Genomic DNA, 21,550 nt, shown 5'->3' on the forward strand with positions numbered 1-21,550 from the left:
CTCCCCCAGCCCTGAGGTTAGGTTCTCCCTCAGCCCTGAGGTTAGGTGCTCCCTCAGCCCTGAGGTTAGGTTCTCCCTCAGCCCTGAGGTTAGGTGCTCCCTCAGCTCTGAGGTAAGGTGCTCCCCAATCCCTGAGGTAGGTGCTCCCCAATCCCTGAGGTAAGGTGCTCTCCCAACCCTGAGGTGTGATGCCTCATGAAGACTGGTTCGAGGGCTCTAGAAATACACACTGATCCCCAACTGCTCTCCAGCTGTCCGCAGTTCCTCCCTCTGCTGCATGAGTTCACCGCTGACCTCTTGAAGCCACTCATTCATCTCCAAGTACCTGCAGCTCTGAAGGTACTTTGTCTCCACTTCATTGTCTGATGACCCCCTCTTGGCATCTGTGGAAGGGGGAAATCCAGTTTAGTTCAATAGGTTTCCTAAAACACAGGCCACCAAATCGAGTAGACAATTTGTTGAAAGCTCAAAATTAGATGCTCTCCCTCATAACATTACATGTAAAATAAAGTGAAGGGTGTCTGCTTGAATTCACTTAGTAATAGTGTCGTCTATTTGACTGATGTACAGTAGCTAGGTGCATACCTTGGTTGGCATCCTCCAAGACGCTGAAGACTGGATCATTTGGAAAGATTCTGATGTCCGCAAGAATGTGATCCACAGTGGGCGGATCTGGTCGACTATGAAGCACCACTCGCTTCTTATTTTATCACCAATGCTGATATTCATTCTGCAAAACCAAAATACGGACTATCTGGAATAATGGCACCGTGGAGAAGTATGTCTTAGATAGCCAGCTAATTTATATGTCCAATTAGCTATTATAGCTAAGAGTCCTATCTTGCTACTGGTATCTGTCTACACATGTCACATTTCCAAAGTAAGACAGTCATGGTTTTACGGGGTCTCCTAAACTTTCCACTTCTCTGTTGGTAGCTAGCTGAAGACTTTCTACGGTGCAATTTCACCAAGCTGTCTTACAAACGTTTAGAACTGTGCATACAACATAACTTAAACAAAATCAATATGCAAAAAAAATCATTATTGTGCGCGTGCGTGGACCTGAAGTTGAGACGTAATTTGTGTGAGACAGACACATCATTACGCACGTATTTGTTATATTCTTTGTTAACCTCACTATGTTTTTAATCTTATGTTTTTTTTATATATATATATCTGTTGAATAATACATCAAATTGTATGTTTTTGTTGCCAACATGCAATTTAGAAGCCGTTTTTCATTGCTGTTGAGACAACGATGATGACGACCAATAGAGGGCACTCTCCTCTAAAATGCTTTGTCTCCGTTGCTCCATGCCAAAGAATCTGTGATCATCTTGACAAGCAACATGTACAGTAAAAAACACACTGAATAAGAGAACACTTTTATTAATACACAATTGGTACAACTTTATGTGCTTTTGAGAGTACAACATATGAACATTTATAATAATAATAATAATGGAATGTTATTGAAATATCTTATTGCATTTCTAACTCACAATTACAATAAGTAGCACTTACTCCGTTTCTCATTCCATTTAAATGATTGGTTAAATACGTAGTAGCAGTATTTACCATTGGGAGATGATCTCACTAGGATTCCAAGACCCACTGCATTAAAATCTAACTTACAGTAGAGGTATGCGGCAATTTCATTTTAATACAGCCTAGATCTGACTATAATACAATTTTACAAGACAAAAAGAGAAAAAAACATGTTCAAATAAAAAAAAGAAACAAAAGACAACGATGAATAAATATTTCATTCAGCACAATGAAGTATGTGAAAACAAAAACAAAGAAGTCTAAGACTAGAACACTGTGGGCTATTGTTGAAGCATTGAGCCCACACACTCCCTTATCGGAAGACAAGGACATTGATTGTAAAGCAAAGACATATCAGACAATTTCAGTTACTCTAATCAGGTGATGAGAAGGTCAAAATATCAGACATTGCATAGCATTCAACTGACCAGACACACGGCCACGCGGCTGTGAAGTGATTTTTCAGCTGCAATGGTTTTGGTCGATATGAAGCGGCAGTATTTTAACTTGGCTATGTTTTTTTCCTGTCCCGTTATCTGTCTGTGTAATGGTATCCCATCTCTGTCAGATTTGTTTAATCGTTTTCCCACCATAGGACATCAAGTATAAGTGGTTCAGCAGTTTGCAAGTCAACATGGAAACCAAAGTCCTTCCGGTGAATCTGGCATGGTTTGGTTTGCTGTTTTCAGTACCATCACTGGGACGATGCCTCTACCTGTGAATCTGTAAATATAATGAAAGACACTTGCTCATAGTTCACTCAAAGTTGCTCATTGTTCTCTCAAAGTTGCTCATAGTTCACTCAAAGTTGCTCATTGTTCCCTCAAAGTTGCTCATAGTTCACAAAATCTAATTTTGAAAAATACTTTCAAATCCCAAAGGAAGTCTTATGTCAAAAGTACACCATGTCTATATCTCTGTTATTCATTTGCGATTGAGGCATAGCTGGGTCTACACAATGATGTCATGGGACATAAACTCATATCGACATAAGACAACTTTGGAAGTCTGAAAACATCTGACAAACTTTTGGATTTGAACGATGCTTTTAAGAAGTTAGGTATTTTGCTTAATGCAATTAGTAATCTATCTATGCCACCAGATCCAGCCACTGCCCTTGTGGTTGACCAGGTGAATACAGTGAGTAATCCTGTGTACACACAGTATCACTGCGTGTCACTTACCATTAGTCTACTTTGGGTTCAGTGTAGGTCAACTCATGAATCATCTTATGAACAGACATGGAATAGGACCAGACAAGACAATGAGGAGGAATTACTTTCAAAAGAGCTTCACAACCATGTTACAGTATGAAAGGGAAACAAAGCAGTGGGAAGCATATGTTTAGCATCCTGGAAATATAGGCTAATTGGCCGATAGTCGACTACCTCTTTTCACAGCTCAGGTAATGGCTGACCCTGAGGAGGGAAGCCTGGGAGAAGCTTTAGTCCCGGCATGTGTTCTTCTCACAAGTGGGATTTGCTGATTTATATCCTTGTATTCTTTCTTCAGAAAACAGCCTTCAAATCCAGACCTCACCATGTGGTTGCTGTGATAAAGTCTTTGACGAACCATATTTGAAAGCTGAGGCTGCACTTGTGTTGAGGCTGCACTTTTAATACATTTCCTTCAACAAGGCACTCACAAACTGAATGTACAATAGACCCACATTCAAGGCTTGCAGAAAGAGAAAAATAACTTTGCTACTCATGGCAGCGTTATCAGTACCCATTGTCCACAGAGGTGAGGGATTGGTTTGTTAGCACCCCCATTAACTTCAGCATGACTCTACAGAGGACTCGCTCAGGACACACCAACAACATTTACCAGCTGAAGGGGAGAAAATAGTGGTCCACCGTGTGACTGAGAGGCTTGACACTTGCACCATACAATGACAAGCACTTTCAATAGTGTTTTGACTTTCAATCCCACCGAGTGTTTTCATCTTCTGTTTTTTACAAATAATAGCAAAAAAATTAGATATACAATTGTTGATTTTCTATGGCTATGTTCATTAAGGGACTGACAAGCGGCTAGAATGAAGGAGTGGTTTGCATAAGGTTACAACAAAATGACAAAAATCATGAAAAGGGGGCTTGCCAAGAAAAACTTCCTAAAGGACTAAGGGCCTATTCTCATTGAAGAGACTTGGAGTGGAGATATTGGGACGATTTTTCAATTTACATAATATGTACATAAGTTTATCAATTCACATTAGCAATGGGAGTGTCATGAGCCGAGAAAAGGAACCATTGTTCAAGATGAGATCAGTCATCTGTATGCTCATTCTGAACAATGGAGTAAAGTGAGCTAATAATAAATTAATCTCTTGTTGAGTGCTCCAACTCCTTTCTGCCACAAATTTTTCCTTTTGGAAGTTTTTCTTGGTAAGCCATTTTCATGATCTAAGGCAAACAACTCGCAGGCACAGCTAACGTGCAAGTTAACTAATAGTGGGACTATGTTAGCTGAGCTGGAGGGTTGTTAGGGAGTAACTAGGGACCAAGGAAATAAAGTAATAAGGAGTTTTTAAAAATAAACAGTTTGTTTTACATACAGGTGAATCTGATGTGCTGGGTAAGCCTTTGGTCTCTGATGCTTGTTGTATAGTCTTGTTTTTCACCAGTGTTTGAAGGACTGAGGCCAGACAGGAAAGAGAGAAAGAGACATGCAAACAAAGAGACATGAAGGTTCCTTCAGAAACAAGCAATCTATGCACATGATATTGCAAAAGTAATTGGAAAAATTGTATACAAATAATTAAGGCTGAAACACACACAGACATGCACACGCATGCACACACAACAGAATAGCTCTGTTTTTACTGAAAATTAAACGGATCTCAATATTTAGGCTAATTAGATTGTTCCGTATACTTTGCATTACTCTTACAGCAAGTATGCATTCTTTCAACAGGTTACCTCTTTCAACAGGTTACCTCTAGATCTATTTATATCAGCTGACCTGGTTCCTGCCATCCTTTCATCTACCTGTCGTAAGCTGTCTATGACCTCAGCCGACAATGTTAATACCTGCTAGACCATTTGGCAGTTTATGAAATCCACCACTGGTGTGACCTCATTCAGTAGTCTACAGCACATTGATTCTATCCTCATTGTTTACACGCAGGTCTCTAATAGGATTTATACTGTGAAATACCAAGTAATTTAGGGACTGCATAGAGAAAATAGCTATGTAGCTGAATCTGGTGCAATATGTTGGGCATCCTTTTAAATGCACCGCTAACCGATACAATACGTTTTCATTAGCATTGCTACATTCTCCAAACATGCATAATTGAAACAATGGAGGCTCCTCAGAGGAGGAAGGGTGAGGACCATCCTCCTCAGTGAATTTCAGAAGAAAAGAAAAATAGTGAAACATTCAAAAAGTTATCCTTTTTAGATAAAACTATACTAAATATATTCATGTCACCAAATCATTTATTAAAACACACTGTTTTGCCATGAAGGTCTACAGAAGCCTTAGCAGCACTCTGTAGGGTAGCACCACGGTGTAGCCGGAGGACAGCTAGCTTCTGTCCTCCTCTGGGAACATTGACTTCAATACAAAAACCTAGGAGGTTCATGGTTTTCACACACTTCCATAGACTTACACAGTAAAAAACTTCCGGAGGACTTCCTTCAACCTATCAGAGCTCTTGCAGCATGAACTGGCATATTTTCCAACCAATCAATGCATCAGAGAATTAATATAGTACTGAAAGCATAAACTACAGCTAACTAGCACTGCAGTGCATAAAATATGGTGAGTAGTTGCCTCAAAGAGATAGAAAGACAACAGTTGAACAGTTTTGAACAAATTAATGTCATCCTAAATTAAGGAGAAGCAGCAGAGAGAGAGCGCTAGCTACAGTATATTTGGTTTGATGTTTTTTCACTTTCACTAGCTAGCAAATGCAGCTAGCTAGTTTAGTCTATTCAAACACCTGGCTCAAACAGAGAGGGATGCTATGTTAGCTAGCTGGCTATGGCTATCCAACACTGGAACTCTTCCAAGTCAAGCTAAGCGTTTGGTTTTATTCATTTATTGTCATTGGGGCCTGCCGGTGTAACTGCTAAACTGTTTTCTGACTGTACACTGTATTGCATGATTGTAGCGGGTTTACTAACGCGTTAGTTCTAGTAGTTCTAGTTGACAATGAAGTGACAACTATGTAGGGGTTAGAGTTTTTTTCGCCTGGTCATGGACAGCTGATGTGTTGTGCACTGAAGTCCACAAGCAAAGGGAAAATGTGAGAGGAGGAGAGCACGTAGACAGTTGGAGAAGGAATTGTATATACAACGAGCAAAGTGATCATGCTGTTTTTATGTGGCTCCTATGAAAGTCAACTTTTTGCGTGTGATCAAGGGTGTATTCATTCCGCCGATTCTGTTGAAAAACGTTTCTTAAGCGGGACGAAACGGAACGAAATGGGGATAAACATACCTGAATTTGTCCAATAGAAACTCTCATTTGCAACTGTTGGACTAATGATTATACCCTAGTTCAGCTAGATGCAGGAAGAGTGTGCAAGGCGGTATTGAATGTGTCACTGTCTGACATCTTGATTACTCAATATTCTCTCGACCTGTGCACCTACTTTGTAAACTTTAATTCCTAGACTAGGTTGTAGCACCCTCATGATGGGTACGGGGAACATTTGGGTATCATGTAGTAGCCTAAACCTATTGATGTTTCATTGAACTGGGTGAATAGAATATAAATGACAGTCATCCAACATGCTGTAATAGAAATTAGGCCATGCTCATTAAAAAAGAGAATCATCCTCCCCCGTCTTAAACCGGCCGCCACTGAATTTGAAAATGTATTTTTGGTGGGGGTAGGAACTCAATGTACAGTGCCTTCGGAAGGTATTCAGACCCCTTGACTTTTTCCACATTTTGTTACGTTACAGCCTTATTCTATAAAATGGATTACATTATTTTTAATTCCTCAGCAATCTACACACAATACCCCATAATGACAAAGTGAAAACATGCTTTTAGAAGTTTTTGCGAATTTATAATAAATGAAAAACAGAAATACGTTATTTTCACAAGTATTCAGACCCTTTGCTATGAGACTCGAAATTGAGTTCAGGTACATCCTGTTTCCATAGGTCATCCTTGAGATGTTTCTACAACTTGATTGGAGTCCCCTGTGGTAAATTCAATTGATTGGACATGATTTGGAAAGGCATACACCTGTCTATATAAGGCCCTACAGTTGACAGTGCATGTCAGCACAAAAACCAAGCCATGAGGTCGAAGGAATTGTGTCGCGTAACAGATCTGAGGAAGGGTATCAAAACATTGCTACAGCATTGAAGGTCCCCAAGGACACAGTCAAATCAAATCACATTTCATTTAATTTGTCACATGCTGTCACGTCCTGGCCAGTATAAGGGTTAATTGTCATTTTAGTTTGGTCAGGACGTGGCAGAGGGTATTTGTTTTATGTGGTTCAGGGTGGTGTGTTAGTTAGGAGGGCGTTTGATTTATTATTTCCGGGTTTTGAGTTATGGTCTATGTTGATGTATTTCTATGTGTAGTCTGGTTGATCTATTTCTATGTTGAGTTAATTGGGGTGGACTTCCAATTGAAGGCAGCTGTGTGGTGTTGCCTTTGATTGGAAGTCCTATATTAGTTGGGTGTATTTGTCTGTGTATTTGTGGGAGATTGTTCTGTGTTTAGCCTTGTGCCTTGCCAGACTGTTTGTTGTTCGTTCGTTCTCTTGTTTTGTTATTTTGGTGTTCATTTTGGAAGTTAATAAACGTCAAGATGAGCTTACACATACCTGCTGCGTTTTGGTCCTCCATTACCAACGACAACCGTGACACATGCGCTGAATACAACAGGTGTAGTAGACCTTACAGTGAAATGCTTACTTACAAGCCCTTAACCAACAATGCAGTTTTAAGAAAAAAAAGTTTTGAGTAAAAAATAAAAATAATTTAAGATCAGCAGTAAAATAACAGTAGCGAGACTATATACAGGGGCTACTGGTACAGAGTCAATGTGCGGGGGCACCGGTTAGTCGAGGTAATTGAGGTAATATGTAGATGTAGGTGGAGTTAAAGTGACTATGCATAGATAATAACCAGCGAGCAGTATCAGCGTAATGGGGGGGCAATGCAAATAGTCTGGGTTGCCATTTGATTACCTGTTCAGGAGTCTTATGGCTTGGGGGTAGAAGCTGTTAAGAAGCCTTTTGGACCTAGACTTGGCGCTCCGGTACCGCTTGCTGTGCGGTAGCAGCGAGAACAGTCTATGACTTTGGTGGCTGGAGTCTTTGACAATTTTTAGGACCTTCCTCTGACACCGCCTGGTACAGAGGTCCTGGATGGCAGGAAGCTTAGCCCCAGTGATGTACTGGGCTGTACGCACTACACTCTGTAGTGACTTGCGGTCAGAGGCCAAGCAGTTGCCATACCAGGCAGTGATGCAACCAGTCAGGATGCTCTTGATGGTGTAGCTGTAGAACTTTTTGAGGATCTGAGGACCTATGCCAAATATTTTCTGTCGCCTGAGGGGGAATAGGCTTTGTCGTGCCCTCTTCACGACTGTCTTGGTGTGTTTGGACCATGATAGTTTGTTGGTGATGTGGACACCAAAGAACTTGAAGCTCTCAACCTGCTCTACTACAGCCCCGTCGACGAGAATGGGGGCGTGCTCGGTCCTCCTTTTCCTGTAGTCCACAATCATCTCTTTTGTCTTGATCATGTTGAGGGAGACGTTGTTATCCTGGCACCACACGGCCAGGTCTCTGACCTCTTCCCTATAGGCTATCTCATCGTTGTCGGTGATCAGGCCTACCACTGTTGTGTCGTCGGCAAACTTAATGATGGTGTTGGAGCCATGCCTGGCCATGCAGTCATGAGTGAACAGGGAGTACAGGAGGGGACTGAGCACGCACCGCTGAAGGGCCCCCGTGTTGAGGATCAGCGTGGCAGATGTGAGTGCTACGGGTCAGTAGTGATTTAGGCAGGCTACCTTAGTGTTCTTGGGCTCAGGGACTATGGTGGTCTGCTTGAAACATGTTGGTATTACAGACTCAGTCAGGGACAGGTTGAATATGTCAGTAAAGACACTTGCCAGTTGGTCAGCGCATGCTCGGAGTACACGTCCTGGTAATCCGTCTGGCCCTGCGGCCTTGTGAATGTTGACCTGTTTAAAGGTTTTACTCACATCGGCTACGGAGAGCGTGATAACACAGTCATCCCGAACAGCTGATGGTCTCATGCATGCTTCAGTGTTGCTTGTCTCGAAGCGAGCATAGAAGTAATTTAGCTCGTCTGGTAGGCTCGTGTCACTTGGCAGCTCGCGATGTGCTTCCCTTCGTAGTCTGCAATAGTTTGCAACCCTGCCGCATCCGACGGGTGTTGGACCCGGTGTAGTACGATTCAATGGCCTCCATCATTCTTAAATGGAAGAAGTTTGGAACCACCAAGACTCTTCCTAGAGCTGGCCGCCCAGCCAAACTGAGCAATCGAGAGAGAAGGGCCTTGGTCAGCGAGGTGACCAAGAACCCGATAGTCACTCTGACAGAGCTCCAGAGTTTATCTGTGGAGATGGGAGAACCTTCCAGAAGGACAACCATCTCTGCAGAACTCCACCAATCAGGCCTTTATGACCAGACGGAAGCCACTCCTCACTAAAAGGCACATGACAGCCCGCTTGGAGTTTGCCAAAAGGCACCTAAAGACTCTCAGAAGAATGGGAGACACTCCCCAAATACAGGTGTGCCAAGCTTGTAGCGTCATACCCAAGAAGACTCAAAGCTGTAATCACTGCATAAGGTGCTTCAACAAAGTACTAAATTAGTTTGACACCCTTGCCCTAGGGAAGTTGAAAATAAGCTAATACTTCAACAGAGTGAACTATCACTTTGAGACACATTAAATGCAATGGGGCTCGGAGCTTGCAGTTTCTCTGTACCTTCTCTGGTGACGGACTCGGCTGCGTTCATGGCTTTCCCGCTGAGGTCATTGACCATGCTGTCCACAGTGGCCTCGTGCTTGAGGAAGAAGGGTCGCACCACCCGGTTGTACAGGATCTGAGAGCCGTTCCATGTAACGGGGGCCATGCACCACAACAAGAACAAGCACTGGGAAAGAGGGAGGGAAAAAACAGGAACAGTGTGACACGTTGAAGGGCAGCACATACTAAAGGAACGACATAAGCAAAGCATGACTCCTCCAGCATAATAAACCATAAATACATGTTTGACGACAGGTATTTCACAGCATACCCAGAATTTATTGACATGAATGTATGAATTGTATGTATAGCTAGCTTATAATGGCTTGTTATTTGTTTATTAATGTGTTATATACCATATTCCGTAGCCTATTGTGATTTTGAATTAGAGTGTAATTCTAAGGTCAGTGGTTGGTCACAATGAGTGAGTTGAATCAGTTTTTGCTTAGAACATACGGCACACAGATAGTGTCTTTCTGTGTGATACACATCTAATGCTCTCCTTACCTTGAAAGCATAGTAGAAAGGAAACCAATAAAGGAAGATGTCGGAGAAGAATTCCCCCACACTGAAGATTCCGTAGACCACCCAATAGGTCAGCCATTTTGTGTCATCATCTTTGTTTTTACCCTCGAGGGCTTTGATTCTACATAGAAGAGTGGAAAAAGTAACCAGCATTACATAAGCCTACTTGAGGCAAGGTACTACATAACATAAAATGGCAATGCATACACGGTCTGGCTAATAAATAATACTATCAGGCCCTTATACTGTCCTGGGCCCAGATTCACAAAACCTTCTTAAGAAGAAATTTCTTCTTAACTGGTATGTTTTCCTTAACTATAGACTTAAGTACAAAGTTAAGTAAAGTTGTTATTCCTCCAAAAGGTTATTGTACATTTTCTTACGCCATTTCTCATGTTTCTCCTTAAGCAACAAGTTAAGAAGAAATTAGACTCTTGAAAATACATTTATTGGAAATGTTCTTAATTCCAAGATTGCTAAACCCTTGTCTTAAACTCAGGGCATTAAGAGAAAAAGCTCATGAATGCAATTGAACATGTTCCTTTATAATCATTCTAGGTAGTTGCTGTAGTGTACATTAGAAGTAGATATACAGTACATAAAGATATACAGTTTTAAGTTAATGCTAAATACATGTAACTTTAAACCTAGTTTGCTACTGTACTTACGAGTAATATGCAGGATACACAAAACCAATCATGTTACAGAGGAGGGAGGCGCCATAGCCGTATACCAAATACAGTCCTGTCAGAGACACTGCACCTGTCGATAACAGAAAAGACACACCAAGAGGTCAAACTTTATACTGCACAAATATCTTAATCAAGAATTGCACTGCTACTTCATGAGAATATAAGTAGTCTTACGGAAATTATGAAAAGAGTCTCAAACGCTGTTATTGACTTATGGTAAATGATTTACAGAACTGTAGAATGCCACGCAAAATGCATAACTGTCTTCATAATTAAGGAAGAGCGAGAGAGACAGAGAGAGAGAGAGATACCAAGCCATGAGGTTAAAGCAATTGTCTGTAAAGCTTTGAGACAGGATTGTGTCGAGGCACAGATCTGGGGAAGGGTACCAAAACCATTTCTGCAGCATTGAAGGTCCCCAAAAACAAAAGTGTCCTTCCATTTAAGAATGATGGAGAAGTTTGGAACCACCATGACACCTCCTAGTGTTGTTCGTTTGGCCAAACTGAGCAATCGTTGTAGAAGGGCCTTGGTCAGGGAGGTGACCAAGAACCCGATGGTCACTCTGACAGAGCTCCATAGTTCCTCTGTGGAGATAGGAGAACCTTCCAGAAGGATAACCATCTCTGCAGCACTCCACCAATCAGGCCTTTATGGTAGAGTGGCCAGACAGAAGCCACTCCTCAGTAAAAGGCTCATGAAAGCACGCTTGGAGTTTGCCAAAAGGCACCTAAAGGACTCTCAGACCATGAGAAACAAGATCCTCTGGTCTGATGAAACCAAGACTGAACTCTTTGGCCTGAATCCCAAGCGTCATGTCTGGAGGAAACCAGTCACCGCTCATCACATGGCCCATACTATCCCTACGGTGAAGCATGGTGGTGGCAGCATCATGCTGTGGAGATGTTTTTTAGTGGGGGATAGGGAGACTAGTCAGGATTGAGGGAAAGATGAACAAAGCAAAGTACAGAGAGATCCTTGATGAAAACCTGCTCCAGAGTGCTCATGACCTCAGACTGGGGTGAAGGTTCACCTCCCAACGGGACAATGACCCTAAGCACACAGCCAAGACAAAGCAAGAGTGGCTTCGGGACAAGTCTCTGAATGTCCTTGAGTGGCCCAGCCAGAGTCCGGGCTTGAACCTGATTGAAGATCTCTGGAGTGACCTGAAAATACTTTAGGTTTTTTATTTTTAATACATTTGTTACAATTTCTAAAAACCAAACGTAACATATCATACTCAATGGATTGATGTACAGAATAATAGGAAATGCTCTGAGTATGGTGGCGCTGTCCAGGGCTAATACCAGTATCAGTATCGGTGGAGGCTGGTGGGAGGAGCTATAGGAGAACGGGCTCAATGGCTGGAATGGTAATAATGGAACGGAATCAAACATATCAAAGATGTGAAAACCACATTATACTCCGTTCCATGACTTCCATTCAAGCCATTACAATGAGCCCATCGTCCTATAGCTCCTCCTCTCCTCCAGACTCCAGTGATCAGTACCACCCACTGGCATGAATACACCTGTCCCATGCCTTGCCTAAGTCCTCTGGGGGCTGACAATGACGCAATAGACATAACAACAAAGACATTTTTTATTTAACTAGGCAAGTCGGTTAAGAATACATTCTTATTTGCAATGACGGGCTACCCTGGCCAAACCCTAACCCAGATGAGGCTTGGCCAATTGTGCAACGCTCTATGGGACTCCCAATCACGGCCGGTTATGATACAGCCTGGAATTGAACCAGGGTCTGTAGTGACGCCTCTAGCACTGAGATGCAGTGCCTTAGAACGCTGCGCCACTCGGGAGCCCATAAATGACATGGCATGATATTGGCACTGTGGTTGGATTTCTGACAGTGAAATCTTTGAATGAAGTTGCGTTGTCTTTGTTTACATAGTAATAGCAGTAGCATTTTATATTATAATAATGCACCATTAAAATATTGCCATACCTAAACATAAAAACATATTATTAAGTAGTTCGATTTATTTCAAGTTACATTGATAGAGTTTCCCCTGATGAGAGTGTGTAAATTGGTCAATACCAAACTGTGTGCGACAGCCTAATTTACGTATAGGTCTACCATTTGGCTGGCTGTAGTTCGTGTTCACAGCCAGGATTAACCGACACGTGTTGTGCATTCAACGAACATTGGTTTACAATGCATTATAGCCTTCACAGGTTGCCATCATAGACATAATTAGACATATTTCGATTTAGGTATCCAGCTATCATCTTTTCATGCACATAACATGTGTCATCATAATAGGCTACACAGAAATGACATACCTACGGCAAAACATTTTTTCTTGATCCCCGTTTTCTCCTCCAGTTTCCCTAGGAAATCTGTCACTATGTTTTTCTCATTTAGAAATGTATCTGCGCGATCTCGAAGTTTGTCAAGTAGTTCTGAGATTCCCATGGTGAAGGATTACACGTTTCGGAGTTTCTTAAGGGTCAATTATAATAATAAACATGTAAATAATATCATTAAAAAAAAATCCCTGTGGAGATCTGAGTCCCGTGCAGTTCAAATCCGCTGACGGGACATGTTTCGGCTCCTCAATCCGCTTTGCTGGAGAGTCCCTGGGTGCGTCATTTTGCGGTGGAGAGGGAATCGTCAATGATCACGTCTGGCTAGAAGGAACCCAGAAGGAATGGGCTGCAGGTTATAATTATCTGAAGTTGTACAGTGCCAAATTCCAACAGGTGTATCCACTACACTGTATTCATTTCAGCAGGTCAACAACCTGTAATTACATGGGTATGTGCCTATAATTTGTCTCTATTTCCAACGGGAATAATATTTGTTGCTGTGTGGAATGTATTATGTTACCCAGCAGGTGTCAGTGTATGCATTCATTGTGAGCCCTCCGCTGGCTGGTCCGCCAGGACTGGAATGAAGTTGCCCTGGCCTAGACAATGACCTCAGGTCAGTTTTGCGTTTTTACACTAATGTTGAAGTTTAGCCCTTTGGAAAGGTAAGCTGATCCTGCATATGTGCCATGGGGCAACTTCAACTTTAAAGCTAGAATCCTTAGTTCAGGGGAGTCAAACTCAATCCACCGAGGTCTGCGGTTTTTGGTTTTTCCTTTCAATTAAGACCTAGACAACCAGGTGAGGGGAGTTCAAGGGTGGAGCGAAAACCCACAGACACTGGCCCTCCATGGCATGAGTTGACACCTGTTCCTTAGTTGATACATCCATTTTTGTATTATAAATGAATGCATTGATTCTTGAAGTGTATTATAAATGCCTAATGAGCTTAGTTCAACTGTTATACTCCATCAGAACCCTACATATAAGCTTGTTATACTCCAATGTTGGTAAACAAAATACATTTAAACAAAACACCTTATAGCCTTAAAACATGGCTAAAACTATACTTTTGATATCATGGATGGTGAGTCCTGCATACATAGGTCTCTCTTTGAATTCGAGAGTAGTTACAGCTTTTTACCAAAACACAGGCGTGGTGACCACTTTTTTATTGTTTCAATTAAAGGATTCCAGTTTTAAGTGAACTTGACCATTATAAATAATGAGGAACGTATTTGGGGTCGACATCAGGTAGACAAAGTTCTCTCTCAGGTGTAAAGAATGCGTCTTGTAGTGTTGCAACCAGTCCCTAGACAAGCTGAGACACATCTTGAGAGTATAAACAGGAGAGGGGAAAGGGGAAGACAACTCTTTGCTGTAGTCTGGCGATTTCAAACCACCACACCCGACTTCTCAACTCACATAATACACAAGGAGAATGGTGAAAGGAATTAAAAAATACATAACCATTAAATACACTTTATTCGTCTGCTGTTACATTTTTTGGGTAAGTTAACAAAAACTCTATCATTAGCAGAGACATGCCTTGTGTAGCCCGTATATATTTTCCTTTTAATATTGTCAAAGGATGCTCTGCTAATCTATTTTCTCATCAGAAAAATAAGACTGCCGATAGAAGTGGATGTTAACAGTCACAATATCACAAAAAGCCTGCTGTGTTTACTTTAAAGTTCAGTGATTGATTGTTCCTTGTAGTTAATGACAGCCTGCCTACACAGAATATTCAAAGTGAAAGGCTACTATGAAATACAAATGACAAGTTTGTAAATCCGACTGCATGCTATATTACAATTAGTTCAACATTCCTTTCTCCAGGTAGCAAGTGCTGTTCTTATAGCAGTAGGAATCTACGCCAAAGTTTCCAAAGAGAAAGGTCAGTCTAAATGTCATAAACACATTTTCAATGGCAAGTGCTTGTCTAGACTCAACTGACACATATAGCCTATTTAATGCGATACATGCCACTGATGTGTGTGTGTGTGTGTGTGTGTGTGTGTGTGGTGTGTGTGTGTGTGTGTGTGTGTGTGTGTGTGTGTGTGTGTGTGTGTGTGTGTGTGTGTGTGTGTGTGTGTGTGTGTGTGTGTGTGTGTGTGTGTGTGTGTGTGTGTTTCCACAGATGTTGTGGACACTTTGATGACTGACCCAGCTCTCTTGCTGATCGTCATTGGCTCCCTAATGTTTATGATCACCTTCTTTGGGTGCTTCGGTGCATTGCGCAATGGAACCTGCCTACTGAAGACAGTGAGTCGCTCCTTGCTTGAGACAATAGTTTACAATATCACTGTGATGAGCTAGCCACACATAACATATTGATTTAAGTACATTGGAAAGCCATAGATAGAGGTGGTGAATAGTAGACATGTAATTATCTAAACATTGTTTATCATTATAATGATTACAGAGAGTAATTAATGCAACTGTCCTGGCCTACTACAAGGTTGAAATGTCCCTTCTGTTGCCAGTTTTCAGGGATATTGGTGGTAATCCTTCTCCTACAGATTACAGCTGCAGTGCTTGGATTCCTGTTCACTGACAAGGTAATGTGAGAACCCAGGAAGTCAGTTTTATGCTGAGAATTCCATCCCCTTTATAGCCAAGAAGGATGCAAATCTCAGCATGCCAACATTTAGAATACAAGTTTACATCATGATCAAATGATGTTGTATTAGATACTATTGACTTATGAGATGCTTTCTGATGTTCTTTCAGGTTTTGGAGAGGACGGAGAAGTTAATGAGAAATGCAATTGTTAGCTATCGGGAGGATTTGGACTTGGAAAATGTTATTGACTTTGTTCAGAAAAAGGTGAATTACAGTGATAATCACAGTCAACGTGGTTCCGATGGTCCAGTTGGATGAAGCATGGTGCCGGTCCTAAAATAGAATTACTAGAATTTAGGGTTTTATTTCTTTATAGATCACATATACCGAGTATTTGTGTATTGGTGTCTTTGGATAAAATAATCTGATAAATGAAAATATTATTAATATATTATCTATTTAAGTACAGCACTGTTCACTTTGCTGTACAGGGGTTTATTGATACTAATGCACTTGTCGGTTCTTATTGCAGTTCCAGTGCTGTGGTGTTCACACCTATGAGGACTGGTCCGATAACGTCTACTTCCAGTGCTCTGCGGAAAACCCCAGTCTGGAAGCCTGTGGGGTGCCTTTCTCCTGCTGCCTACGACTGCACAATGAGGTCAGACAAACAAATAACCTCAAAACAACACATTCATAATATATTTCCTTTACTCAGTTTTATTAAAGCACTACAGTATATAAATGACCTCTGGGAACAACCTTTGCTATGATTATGAAATGAGAAGAAGTAGACCACAACACTATGCACTGCATACCGACAGAACAATGGACAGCAGGCTGCTGACTCGACTGAAATACTTCCTGTGTTAGCAGAATCCATGCAAGAGCAATGAAACACAACCTACTATCCTAGAATAGAATGACGCAACTGCAGTGAAGCAACTCAATCTAAACCACAGGAAAACATTTTTAAATCAAGTTTATTCACTATAGTCAACCAGTTTGCCTGGTGTCAGAAGATTCAGGTGTTTTAGAGCAGTGCCGCAACAAAAGCCTGCACACCCAGTAGCTCTCCAGGAGGAGCGTTGGCCATTCCTGGACTTCAGTGTCTGTCCCAAAACTCATGCTTACTAATGTTATATCCACTGTATTCCCCCAGACAGTTTTCAACACCATGTGTGGCTATGAGGTCCAGAGTATGGAGCCGAGTTCAGCAGGGAGGAGTGTGTACACCAACGGCTGCCTGGATAAGGTTGTGTGGTGGGGGAAGCAGAACCTCTTCCTAGTGGGGGGGATTACTGTGGCTCTGCTCTGCCTAGAGGTAAGACATGGCTCAGTACAAACCCCTTTCCAATGTAGTGCAGTTCAGCAGTTACAATTGAAGTACATTTGTACATTACTTGCTCTGGAAATCTACCTGGCAATAAAAATCTATTTCAAATCATTAGGAATCAAATGTATGAAGAACCAGTAAGAAGATGGCATGAACAAATATACAATGTATATACACTAGCGTTCAAAAGTTTGGGGTCACTTCGACATTTTCTTGTTTTTGAAAGAGAAGCAAATTGTTTTGTCCATAAAAATAACATCAAATTGATCAGAAATACAGTGTAGACATTGTAGCTGGAAACGGCAGATTTTTTTATGGAATATCTAAATAGGCGTACAGAGGCCCATTATCAGCAACCATCATTCCTGTGTTTCAATGGCACGTTGTGTTAGCTAATCCAAGTTTAGCATTTTAAAAGGCTAATTGTTCATTGGAATACCCTTTTGCAATTATGTTAGCACAGCTGAAAACTGTTCTGATTAAAGAAGCAATAAAACTGGCCTTCTTTAGACTAGTTGAGTATCTACCTCCATATATATCATCATTAATTTCCACTAGATATACAAATTTTAAAACCAGATCACAGATGTGGATTACATTAGAGACTCCTGCGGTCTCCACAGAGTTGGGTAGGACTGCCTTTAGTTCCTTTGCGCCTTATTTATGGAACAAACTGCAGATCCAACTTAAGTTAGACACTCTGGTGTCCCTTGCCCATTTTAAAAATGTTATGGAGGATCAATATGATGTTGTCTGTGATTGTTTCTGTTGAATTGTGTCTTTGTTTTGTATGTTTGAAATGTTCTTGTCTGTATGCCTAAAACTGTACATGTCAACATGTTTACACAGGGCACAGCCGTAAAAGAGATCCAGGTCTCAGTCTGTTTTCCCTGTTAAAATAAAGATTAAAAAAATAAAAATAAAAAAATCTGGAGCATCAGCATTTATGGGTTCGATTACAGGCTCAAAATGGCCAGAAACAAAGAACTTCCTTCTGAAACTCATCAGTCTATTCTATGCAAGAAATTGCCAAGAAACTTAAGATCTCGTACAGTGCTGTGTACTACTCCCTTCACAGAACAGCGCAAACTGGCTCTTACCAGAATAGAAAGAGGAGTGGGAGGCCCCGGTGCACAACTGAGCAAGAGGACAAGTACATTAGAGTGTCTAGTTTAATAAACAGACGCCTCACAAGTCCTCCCCCCACTAGAATGCCAGCATCCTGGAGTCGCCTCTTCACTGTTGACATTGAGACTGGTGTTTTGCAGGTACTATTTAATGAAGCTGCCAGTTGAGGACTTGTGAGGTGTCTGTAACAGCTTACAGACGGTAGGCAATTAAGGCAACAACGTCACCTATGGGCACAAACCCACCGTCGCTGGACCAGACAGGACTGGCAAAAGGTGCTCTTCACTGACAAGTCGCGGTTTTGTCTCACCAGGGGTGATGGTCGGATTCGCGTTTATCATCGAAGGAATGAGCATTACACCGAGGCCTGTACTTTGGAGCGGGATCGATTTGGAGGTGGAGGGTCCATCATGGTCTGGGACGGTGTGTCACAGCATCATCGGACTGAGCTTGTTGTCATTGCAGGCAATCTCAACGCTGTGCGTTACAGGGAAGACATCATCCTCCCTCATGTGGTACCCTTCCTGCAGGCTCCTCCTGACATGACCCTCCAGCATGACAATGCCACCAGCCATACTGCTCGTTCTGTGTGTGATTTCCTGCAAGACAGGAATGTCAGTGTTCTGCCATGGCCAGTGAAGAGCGTCTGGGACCTGTTGGATGGGAGGATGAGGGCTCGGGCCATTCCCCCCAGAAATGTCCGGGAACTTGCAGGTGCCTTGGTGGAAGAGTGGGGTAACATCTCACAGCAAGAACTGGCAAATCTGGTGCAGTCCAGGAGGAGGAGATGCACTGCAGTACTTAATCCAGCTGGTGGCCACACCAGATACTGACTTTTTATTTTGACCCCCCCCCCCCCCTTTGTTCAGGGACACATTATTCAATTTCTGTTAGTCACATGTCTGTGGAACTTGTTCAGTTTATGTCTCAGTTGTTGAATCTTGTTATGTTCATACAAATATTTACACATGTTAAGTTTGCTGAAAATAAACACAGTTGACAGTGAGAGGACATTTCTTTTTTTGCTGAGTTTATATTTGTAGAGAATTCTCAGCCGCAAAGAGGCCACAAAACCACAATCAGATTACCAGTCCAATAACATGTTTAATCACATTTGAAGATGTACTGTGTCAGTTTAGTTGAAAACAAGCCGAAACACAAAGCTACACAAGTCACAGAGACAGAAACAAAAAGACAGTGATTTCTAAATTAACAGAAAGACAGTGATTTCTAAATCAACACAAAGACAGTGCTTCAAAAGGGACTTGAGAAAATATGAGTGATTGTAGGCATGTTTGTTGTGGCCATTCTTTTTTCATCATGTACCAACTTTTTGTTTTTGTTTTTCTTGCAGCTGTGTATGATTACTTTGGCATCTTGCCAGGTGTCTCGCATAAAGACGGTTCAACAGAGGACAAAACAAGATGGTGGAAAACACCCTTCCTTGACTAGAGAAAGACTAGACAGCAATGTTTGGTACCCTGCTTCCTGGGACTTCAATAAGGAATGAAAGGGCCCTCCTCTTGGTCCATTAGGGTTGTACATGAGCAACAGCTTTGAACAGAAGTAGTCTGTACGCACTGTGAATCTATGTACTTTCATGTCAAAAGGTTGTTCAAGAAAGCACTGTGTGGTCCACTGTGCACAGATGTGGCCTTGATTTTTGTATGTTATTAAAACTGTGATTCTGATCGTCGCTGGGTTTTCATTGCAAGCCGGAAAGCAAAGGCATTAACTATTAAATACATGATTTCCAACCACAGGAAATGTCTCAGATTATTTGATCAATATAAGAAACGTTATTTTGAAACGGATGTTCAATCTTAATTTGAACAGTTTCTCACATCAGGAAAATAATCCTGTAGCAACAGGAAATGTGAATGAAAATGACAAACTTTAGAAGCCGTTTTAAACCTTGAATACACTAGAATTTGCATAATAGTGAAGACATCAAAACTATGAAATAACACATATGGAATCATGTAGTAACCAACAAAGTGTTAACCTGTTGGGTCTAGGGGGCAGCATTTGCACGTCTGGATAAAAAAAATGTACCCGATTTAATCTGGTTACTAATCCTACCCAGTAACTAGAATATGCATATACTTATTATATATGGATAGAAAACACTCTAAAGTTTCCAAAACTGTTTGAATGGTGTCTGTGAGTATAACAGAACTCATTTGGCAGGCAAAACCCTGAGACATTTTCTGACAGGAAGTGGATACCTGATGTGTTGTATTGACTTTAAACCTATCCCATTGAAAAACACAGGGGTTTAGGAATATTTTGGCACTTCCTATTGCTTCCACTAGATGTCACCAGCCTTTACAAAGTGTTTTGAGTCTTCTGGAGGGAGATCTGACCGAACAAGAGCCATGGAACGATGATGGCCCATTAGACACCTGGCGCGCTAGTTCATGTTGGGTACCCTCGTTCCAATACGTTATAAAAGAGTATGCATTCGTCCACCTTGAATATTATTCATGTTCTGGTTAAAAAAGGCCCTAATGATTTATGCTATACAACGTTTGACATGTTTGAACGAACGGAAATATATTTTTTTCCCCTCGTTCATGACGAGAAGTCCGGCTGGCTTACATCATGTGCTAACGAGACGGAGATTTTTGGACATAAATGATGAGCTTTTTTGAACAAAACTACATTCGTTATGGACCTGTGATACCTGGAAGTGACATCTGATGAAGAGAATCAAAGGTAATGGATTATTTACATAGTATTTTCGATTTTAGATCTCCCCAACATGACGTCTAGTCTGTATCGCAACGCGTATTTTTCTGGGCGCAGTGCTCAGATTATTGCAAAGTGTGATTTCCCAGTAAGGTTATTTTTAAATCTGGCAAGTTGATTGCGTTCAAGAGATGTAAATCTATAATTCTTTAAATGACAATATAATATTTTACCAATGTTTTCTAATTTTAATTATTTAATTTGTGGTGTTGACTTGACTGCCGGTTATTGGAGGGAAACGATTTCCTCAACATCAATGCCATAGTAAAACGCTGTTTTTGGATATAAATATGAACTTGATAGAACTAAAAATGCATGCATTGTCTAACATAATGTCCTAGGAGTGTCATCTGATGGAGATTGTAAAAGGTTAGTGCATCATTTTAGCTGGTTTTATGGTTTTGGTGACCCTGTCTTTGACTTGACAAAACATTACACACAACTCTTGTAAATGTACTGTCCTAACATACTCTAAATTTATGCTTTCGCCGTAAAACCTTTTTGAAATCGTAAAACGTGGTTAGATTAAGGAGATGTTTATCTTTCAAATGGTGTAACATAGTTGTATTTTTGAAAAATTTGAATTTTGACATTTATTTGGATTCAAATTTGCCGCTCTTGAAATGCACCTGCTGTTGATGGAGTGCACCACGGGTGGCACGCTAGCGTCCCACCTAGCCCCAAGAGGTTTTA

The 21,550-nt window shown here is 41.3% G+C and overlaps 2 protein-coding genes across 4 annotated transcripts; one reads left to right on the forward strand and one right to left on the reverse strand.

Annotated features, from left to right (window-relative positions):
• Positions 1 to 1,369: 1,369 nt before the first annotated feature.
• LOC106573932 (receptor expression-enhancing protein 6) lies at positions 1,370 to 13,532 on the reverse strand. 3 transcript variants are annotated; one of them, XM_014149396.3, is made up of 7 exons: positions 13,051 to 13,522; positions 10,724 to 10,817; positions 10,038 to 10,176; positions 9,489 to 9,657; positions 4,106 to 4,185; positions 2,733 to 2,776; positions 1,370 to 2,271 (listed from the first exon to the last, which is right to left on the reverse strand). In XM_014149396.3, the coding sequence occupies exons 1-6, from the start codon at positions 13,181 to 13,183 to the stop codon at positions 2,735 to 2,737; spliced, it is 657 nt and encodes a 218-aa protein (XP_014004871.1). In that variant the 5' UTR covers positions 13,184 to 13,522; the 3' UTR covers positions 1,370 to 2,271; positions 2,733 to 2,734. The 3 variants fall into 3 exon arrangements, with proteins under 3 accessions (XP_014004871.1, XP_014004872.1, XP_014004873.1); XM_014149397.3 differs by lacking the exon at positions 2,733 to 2,776 and having other exon boundaries at positions 13,051 to 13,523; XM_014149398.3 differs by lacking the exons at positions 2,733 to 2,776; positions 4,106 to 4,185 and having other exon boundaries at positions 13,051 to 13,532.
• An 898-nt stretch (positions 13,533 to 14,430) lies between these two features.
• zgc:113223 (tetraspanin) lies at positions 14,431 to 19,798 on the forward strand. The gene is made up of 8 exons (XM_014149399.3): positions 14,431 to 14,587; positions 14,917 to 14,974; positions 15,218 to 15,342; positions 15,564 to 15,638; positions 15,811 to 15,906; positions 16,175 to 16,303; positions 16,805 to 16,966; positions 19,461 to 19,798. Exons 1-8 carry the CDS (start codon positions 14,519 to 14,521, stop codon positions 19,614 to 19,616), a joined length of 870 nt encoding a protein of 289 aa, XP_014004874.1. The 5' UTR covers positions 14,431 to 14,518; the 3' UTR covers positions 19,617 to 19,798.
• Positions 19,799 to 21,550: the final 1,752 nt, after the last annotated feature.

Source organism: Salmo salar, chromosome 16, assembly GCF_965601325.2.
Source record: "Salmo salar chromosome 16, fSalSal1, whole genome shotgun sequence".
NCBI classification, from domain to species: domain Eukaryota; kingdom Metazoa; phylum Chordata; class Actinopteri; order Salmoniformes; family Salmonidae; genus Salmo; species Salmo salar.